Source organism: Humulus lupulus, chromosome 1 (genome assembly GCF_963169125.1).
Source record: "Humulus lupulus chromosome 1, drHumLupu1.1, whole genome shotgun sequence".
NCBI classification, from domain to species: domain Eukaryota; kingdom Viridiplantae; phylum Streptophyta; class Magnoliopsida; order Rosales; family Cannabaceae; genus Humulus; species Humulus lupulus.
Window position 1 is genome coordinate 57313517 of NC_084793.1, and position 9083 is coordinate 57322599.

The window sequence follows — 9083 nt, forward strand, 5'->3', positions numbered from 1 at the left end:
AAGAACATCCTTAGACAAATTAGCGAGAAAAGTAGAAGCTTTAGCCATAAGCCAAACTATAAACTCTCCAATTCAACCTAGAAAAGATGTTTGTTCTATATGTTCTAGTCCTTGCCATAATGCCCAATCATGCCCTTCCTACCAAGAAGCCTTTTCTGAGGAGGCCAATGCACTTCATACTTATGGGAAACCAAATGATAGCCCATTTTCATCCACCTACAATCCAAATTGGAGAAACCATCCGAACTTTTCATGGAGACAAAACCAACCCCAAATGAATCAAGGGCACCAATACAACACACAAAACCAAGCTCATGCCCCACAAAATCAACTATATCCGCAACAAAGAAAACCTTCCTTAGAAGATACTTTACAACAATTTATGCAATCCACCCAACAAATCCTACAAAATCAATCTCAATCTATTACCAAACTCGAGACACAAGTAGGACAACTCGCCACTGCTTTAGCTGATAGAGAGAAAGGAACATTCCCTAGTCAACCTATCCCTAATCCAAAAGGTCAATATGAGATAGGAAAGTCTAGTCATAATGGAGAAGTCAAATCAATTTCAACTCTTAGGTCTGGAAAGAAAATTGTCAAACCCGATTACATACCCGAGGTTGAAAACGAAAAAGAAAAAGAAAAGAGTCAGTCTTCTAGTTCTAATGCCAATGACTTTTCAAACAAAGAAATTCCAATCCATCCTTTCATTCCAAAAGCCCCATTCCCACAAAGATTACTTCCAATTAAAAAAGGTGGCCAATATAATGACATCTTAGAAGTTTTTAAACAAGTTAGTATCAACATCCCTTTCTTAGATGCCATTAAACAAATTCCTGCCTACTCCAAATTTTTAAAGGATCTTTGTACTGTTAAGAGAAACACTAATGTTCCTAAAAAGGCGTTTTTAACTGAACAAGCTAGTTCCATTATCCAATATAAAAGTCTTGTTAAATATAAAGATCCTGGGTGTCCCACAATTTCATGCATTATTGGTGATCATTTTATTAACAAAGCTTTACTTGATTTGGGTGCTAGTGTAAATTTGTTGCCTTATTCTGTTTATAAGCAACTTGGTCTTGGTGAGCTAAAACCTACCTCTATAACTCTTCAATTAGCCGATCGTTCTGTGAAAATTCCTAGAGGCATTATAGAGGATGTTTTGATAAAAGTTGATAAATTTTATTTTCATGTTGACTTCATTGTTCTTGATACTCAACCTGTGGAAAATATGCATGCTCAAATTCCTATCATTTTAGGTAGACCATTCTTAGTTACATCTAATGCAATCATAAATTGTCGTAATGGTGTTTTGAAATTATCTTTTGGAAATATGACTGTTGAATTGAATGTATTTAATGTGGTTAAATCTGTTGAGTGTGAAGAAGTGCATGAAGTTAACATGATAGATAGTATTTGTGAAGATGATGGAAATGACTTACTTGATTTTTGTGAAAAATACTTTGGTATGAACTTGCATAATGATGACTTTAATGATGATGTGAATGCTTTGCTAGAGTCTATACCCTTAAATGAAACCAAAGTTGAACCTTTTTCACCCTTAGGTCATGTTCAATCAATTTCTGAGTCTCCAAAGTTAGACCTTAAACCTTTACCAGAAAATTTAAAATATGCTTTTATAGGAGAATCTGAAACTTTACCTGTTATCATAGCCTCCGCTTTAGATAAAGAACAAGAAGATAAGTTGTTAGATGTCCTTAGAAAACATAAAGAAGCCATAGGTTGGACCATTGGAGACATTAAAGGAATTAGCCCATCCATATGTATGCATAGAATCCATCTAGAAGAGAATGCTAAAACCTCTCGGGAATGTCAAAGAAGGCTAAATCCAAATATGAAAGAAGTAGTTAGAGAAGAGGTCATAAAATTGTTAGACGTAGGTATCATTTACCCTATTTCTGATAGTCAATGGGTTAGTCCAGTTCAAGTTGTGCCTAAGAAGTCTGGGATCACAGTTGTTGAAAATGAGAAAAATGAATTAATCCCTACTAGAGTACAAACGGGGTGGAGAGTGTGCATAGATTATAGAAAGCTGAATAACGTTACTAGAAAAGACCATTTTCCATTACCCTTTATTGATCAAATGCTTGAACGATTAGCTGGCCATGCATATTATTGTTTTCTTGATGGGTATTCGGGATATAACCAAATCCCCATTGCCCCAGAAGATCAAGAAAAGACTACATTTACATGCCCTTTTGGGACTTTTGCCTATCGTCGCATGCCTTTTGGATTATGTAATGCACCTGCGACTTTTCAAAGATGTATGATTTCGATTTTTTCTGACATGGTTGAAAGATTTCTTGAAGTATTTATGGATGATTTTTCTGTGTTTGGTTCTTCCTTTGATGAATGTCTGCATCATCTTTCACTTGTTTTAATTCGTTGAAAAGAGAAAAACCTTGTGCTTAACTGGGAAAAATGTCATTTTATGGTTAAAAAAGGAATTGTTTTAGGTCATGTAATCTCATCTGATGGAATAGAAGTTGATAAAGCTAAAGTTGATCTTATTTCAAAACTTCCCCCACCTAAAACTGTTAAAGAAATTAGATCATTCTTAGGCCATGCCGGTTTTTATAGAAGATTTATAAAAGACTTTAGCAAAATTTCTCGGCCTTTATGCCATTTACTTGGAAAAGAAAATGCTTTTGTCTTTGATAATAATTGCCATGTTGCCTTTGAAAAATTAAAAAATTTGTTGACTACTGCACCCATTATTCGACCTCCTGATTGGAAACTACCTTTTGAAATAATGTGTGATGCTTCTGATTATGCTATAGGTGCTGTCTTAGGACAAAGACTTGAAAAAATACCTCATGTAATTTACTATGCTAGCAAAACTTTAAATGATGCTCAATTAAATTACTCCACAACCGAAAAAGAATTGCTTGCTGTTGTTTTTGCATTGGAGAAATTTAGATCTTATCTGTTAGGGTCTAAAATTATTGTCTATTCTGATCATGCTGCATTAAAATATCTCTTGTCGAAAAAAGATGCTAAGTCTCGTTTGATCCGTTGGATCCTGCTTTTACAAGAATTTGACTTAGAAATACATGATAAAAAAGGATCTGAAAATGTTGTTGCTGATCATTTATCTAGACTAGTTGTTGAAACTATACATGATTCCACCCCTATCACTGAAACTTTTCCTGATGAACAATTGATGCATGTTTCTTCCTTGCCTTGGTATGCTGATATTGTTAATTATTTGGTCACTAAAGAAATACCATCTCATTGGTCTAAGCATGATAAATCTAAATTTTATTCTGAGGTGAAAAACTTTATTTGGGATGATCCTTACTTGTTTAAATACTGCCCTGATCAAATAATTAGAAGATGCATTCCAAACTGTGATCAATCTAAAATCATATCTTTCTGTCATGATCATGCATGTGGAGGACATTTTAGTGGTAAGAAAACAGCTGCTAAAGTTTTACAATGTGGTTTTTATTGGCCTACTATCTTTCATGATACATATGTTTATTGTAAAGCTTGTGAACGTTGCCAAAAGTTAGGAAGTTTAACTAAAAGAAATATGATGCCTTTAAATCCTATTCTTATTATTGACATATTTGATGTTTGGGGCATTGATTTTATGGGACCATTTCCTAACTCTTTTGGTAATCTTTATATTCTTGTTGGAGTCGATTATGTGTCTAAATGGGTTGAAGCTATTGCATGCCACACTAATGACCACAAAGTTGTGCTTCGTTTTTTGAAAGAAAATATATTTTCTCGTTTTGGTTCACCACGTGCTATAATTAGTGATAACGGTACACACTTTTGTAATAGGCCATTTGAACATTTGATGAAACAATATGGCATTACGCATAAAGTCTCAACACCATATCACCCACAAACTAGTGGTCAAGTTGAAGTGTCTAATAGGGAAGTTAAGCACATTTTAGAAAAAACTGTGAATCCAACTAGGAAAGATTGGTCCTTAAGACTCACTGATGCATTATGGGCGTATCGTACCGCGTACAAAACACCCATTGGCATGTCACCCTACAGACTTGTGTATGGGAAGGCGTGCCATTTACCTGTTGAGTTAGAACATAGAGCTTTTTGGGCAATTAAGCAGTTAAACTTTTCTTTAGACAAGGCAGGTGAAAAACGAAAACTTCAACTAAATGAACTAGACGAAATTAGGAATGATGCTTATGACTATTCAAAAAAGTATAAGGATCGCATGAAATTTTACCATGATAAAAATATTTTGAGAAAACATTTTTATCCAGGTCAGAAAGTCCTTTTATACAACTCTCGTTTGCATCTATTCCCGGGAAAGTTACGCTCTAGGTGGTCTGGTCCTTACATTGTTCGTATTGTTTTTCCACATGGAGCTATTGAAATTGAAAATCCTAAAAATGGTGATATATTTAAAGTTAATGGACAAAAATTAAAACCATTTTTAGAATTAAAAACTGATGAAGTGGATGAGATACTCCTTGAGGACCCTGTTTACCATGCTCTTTGAGTCCTATTTGATCTTGACAACTTGTGTTTTATTTGTATTATTGTTTTATGTGTGATTTAATTTTTGTTCGTTGTATCTTGTTCTCTCTTCGCAATGCACAATATCGAGGTACGACCATTCTAAACTTTACACTCTTCTCAATTTAATTTATATTTCTATTTTGACACATTGAGGACAATGCTTAAATTAAGTTTGGGGGTATCAAGTTTTATTGTGTTTGTTTTGTGTTATTTATGTTTGCTTTGTATTAATTTTAATGTTTTGTGTTTTATCTAAGTTAGTCATGTTTGTTTGAAAAAAAAAAAAAATTATTTATATGTTGTTGTTTTGTAATTTTTTTTAATTTGTTCATTTTCATAAAAAATTTAAAAAAAAAAAAAAATTTGGTGATATTTTTAATTTTCAATGATAAAAATCCTGATTGAGTTTGAATTTAATTCTCTTAAAAATATGAATAATTTTTAAGCTTTGTTTTTAATTATAGGGTCAATTTTGCTTGTAACAAAAGTTACATTTTTCATAACAAAAACATTCTTATTTCCTATAAGTTTAAGTGAAAAATAATTTTAATGAAAACCTATTTTCTAAAAGCAAAATTGACAATTTAATTAATTACATAAGCTTAAATTTTATTCATAATAATTTCTGAGATTTATTTTCATTGTGCAATTTTTGAGAAAATCATTTTTATATCACCAATAAAATATATATATATATAGATATGTGTATTTTAATTTTTCTTTTGCTTGAGGACTAGCAAAACTTTAAGTTTGGGGGTGTGATAACTCTACAAATTAGAGTTATTTTACCATATTTTATATGCTAATTGTTGCTTAGTTCTTGAGTTTTTAATTAACTTATTAAGTTTTTAAGTAATTTTAAATTTATTAGTCTTATTTTGATTTTATATAATTTTGTGTGTTTTTATAGTTATTTTGTTGTAAAATATTGTAGTTTAATTATTTAAAATTAGTATTGTTAGTTTGAATGCTAAAAATATGATTTTATTGAAATTAAATGTTATGTAAATTAAATTTTAATTAATGTTTTCATGGGAGTTATATGATATATTTTATTAATGAAAATATTTAATTTTAATTTAGTTTATAATTTATTGTGTAGGAAAATTATTGCCCTTGAAAAGCAAGAAAATCAAAGGAAAGATGGTAATTTTGAAAGAAAGTAACAAGAAAAATGGTGTTTCTCCAAAAGCCCAACCACGTGAGGCCCACTCTAGGCCCAACCCGTGGCCCCCCCTCCAACACCCAGCCACCACATTGCTGCCATTTCCCTTATTGAGCCCAACAAAAATCCATTTTGTCCCTTTGTCCCCTATGACAAAAATGCCAACTTTTTACCCCTTTTCCTACACATTTTCACCACAACATCATCATTACACCCTATAATTTACCTCTACATACTATATTTATTTTATTTAATTAATCTAATCAATTTAATTAATTTAAATTGATTATTTTAATAAACTCACTTTGGCTATAAATATGGACTTTCAAGACCATTTTTGGGGTGCTTAATGTTTTTGGTTACCATCTTTTTCTCTTATTTTCTCTCTACCATTCTCTCTTCCATTTGGGTTTTTCAAGAGCATTTTGCAAGTATGTATGTCTTTTATTTTGTAATTTCTACTCAAGTTATGTGCTTCTAATCTTTTTCATAAGATTATTAAGATCATGATGAAGCAACTTGTAACTAGGTAATATTTATGTTGTATGTTGATTTCCATTGTAATACAACAAAGTTTATGGATTTTTCTTCTACATATATTTCTTTCATCTTAAATATCTTGTATTTTAGATTGTTAGAACATATTTACACTTTGTTCTTCATTAGTGCATAAACATAATATTCTTTGTGTAAGATGTGTCATTAAATTGTACACATCCATGCTTAGAACAAAAATATTATGTTTTGCCTTATAAATAATGTTCATTGATTTATTTGTTATTTCATTAGATTGATTTACACTAAATGCTTTGAAATTATAATTTTGAAAAGTGAAGAAAAATCCTATCTTTTTATAAGAAATTTGTGCTTAAAATTATAAATCTTTTTGGAAAATGATAGTTTAAAATATTTTAACTATCACTAAAACTTGGGAATCAATATACTAATAAATATTATTAAACTTACATTTTGTGGATTCTAGTATCTTAATAATCTTTTCTTTTAACACTTATTTTCTACTCATTATTGCTTTATTTTTATTCTCTTAAATAGCTTTATTTTTCAATCTTTTATTTTATGTTCATAATATTAAAACTCATCAATCTTTGGAGCTAGGTTAGAATTTATTATTTTTGATTTAAAATAGTTTCATTTTCGATTTTAGACAACTCCCTTGGGTTCGACATCCTTGCTTACACGATCACTATTCTTTATGGACGATTCGTGCGCTTGCGATATATAAATTTTTAAACATACCCGTTTTGGGTCCATCAGAACCCCAAGAAATTGCACCTCCACCAAGTGTAAATACCCAACCAGTTGTGGACAAGTTGTCCCCAAGATTGGATATCCAACTTGCATCTGTATATCCTTCTAAGATTGAAGGAAATTTGGAGTAGTGAAGGCTTAGTCCTTTGGTTTTCTTGAGATAACCTAGGATTCTTCCAATCGCCTTCCAGTGATCCACACTTGGATTACTTGTAAACCTACTAAGTTTACTTACCATAAATTCTATATCAGGTCTAGTACATTGAGCAGCATACATTAGACTCCCTATAGCACTAGCGTACTCCAATTAAGCCACCGCTCTTCCTTCATTCTTCTCTAGTTTTACACTATGATCGAATGGAGTATTGGCATCTTTAACCTTGAGATGGTTAAATTTGTTCAATACTTTCTTAACATAGTGGGCTTGATCCAATGCAAAACCCCCACTATGTTTCTTAACTTTGATACCAAGTATGGTGTCAACTTCTCCAAGATCTTTCATCTTGAAGGTTGATGATAGAAACCTCTTCGTTTCTTCTATCCCTTTCATGCTATCACTTAGAATAAGCATGTCATCCACATATAAGCAAACAATGATCACATATCCCTTACAAGTTTTGGAATACAAACGCGTGTCTCCATTGTTATGTCTAAACCCATTAGACATGATGGCTTGATCAAATTTCTCATGCCATTGCTTAGGAGCTTGTTTCAATCCATATAAGGATTTTACAAGTCTACATACTTTATGTTCATATTTAGGTAGGACAAACCCTTCGGGTTGCTCCATATAGGCCTCCTCATTGAGGTCACCATTAAGGAATGTCGTTTTGACATCCATTTGATGAACATACAAGTTGTGTATAGAAGCTAAATTGAACAAAATTCTTATAGAAGTTGTTCTTTCAACAGGCGCATAGGTATCGAAATAATCGATACCCTCTTTTTGCCTAAACCCTTTAGCTACTAATCTAGCTTTAAAGGTTTGAATAGTGCCGTCAATGTGGTATTTTCTCCTAAATACCCACTTACACCTAATTGGCTTAGACCCCGGTGGGAGGTCTACCAATTCCCAAGTGTTATTGGAAAGAATGGAATCCATCTCATCATTGATGGCTTCTTTCCAAAATGCACTATCTCTCAATTGTATAGCTTCTCTATAAGTCTTAGGATCATCTTCAACGAGAAGTACAATAGGAATTTTTCTAATGACTTCCTCTCTATTTCCTTCTACCATGTAGACTGAAATTCGTTGAGAATCTATCTCATCCACTACTAGACTATTATGATTTTTAAGCCTCTGACTTCTTCTAAGTTTAAAGGGTTGCTTTACATTCTTTTGAGAATTCTCCTCTTAAGAATCAACTTTGGATGTAGAAGCTTAAGAATTATTCTCATATAACAAATTCTCATTTAAAGATGTTGAAGCTTGAGAATTGTTGTCACATAACATATTATCAAAAAATTCAACTTCTCTAGATTCAATCATAATATTAGACTCTAAGTCTAATAGCCTATAAGCTTTACTATTGTTGGCATAACCAATAAAAGTACACTTTATGGCTCTTGAACCTAACTTTGTTCTATTAGGTTCATTTTTCTTGCAATATGCAAGACACCCCCACACTTTGAAGTACCCTATGTTGGGTTTTCTTCCTTTCCATAACTCATATGGAGATATAAATACCATGTGAAAATTTCTCAAGAAAATAATCACTAATTTCACTTTTAGTTGTCTAAATAATCTCAAAATCCCTTAAACAACTTTTGTGCATTTTTAAGAGTCTCTTTGAGATTCTTTTGAAAACATCATTTTGACATCCATTGATTTTCTCATCAAAATCAATTTGAGGATGTCAATTTTAAGCACTTAAATCTAAGAAAATAAACCCTCAATGATTTATTTAAACACTTTGATTTGTAATGCTTTGGTTTAACATTATCTCCTCATTGAGATTAATTTAAAACATATCGCCATCTTTAACAAGAATGAATAAAATTCTCTTCAACCTTATTCACTATTAGTATAAGATTCAAAATTGCTTCTCCAATTTTGTACTGTCACCTCATTGAGACATTGAATATTTGAGAATTGTTGTCACTAAATAATTCTCAAATGTTTTCT

At 31.7% G+C, this 9083-nt stretch overlaps 1 protein-coding gene across 1 annotated transcript; it reads left to right on the forward strand.

The window, feature by feature from the left end:
* The first annotated feature begins 1789 nt into the window (after window positions 1–1789).
* LOC133830258 (uncharacterized) lies at window positions 1790–4640 on the forward strand. The gene is made up of 5 exons (XM_062260227.1): window positions 1790–1940; window positions 2664–2858; window positions 3060–3434; window positions 3669–3945; window positions 4354–4640. Exons 1-5 carry the CDS (start codon window positions 1790–1792, stop codon window positions 4502–4504), a joined length of 1149 nt encoding a protein of 382 aa, XP_062116211.1. The 3' UTR covers window positions 4505–4640.
* Window positions 4641–9083: the final 4443 nt, after the last annotated feature.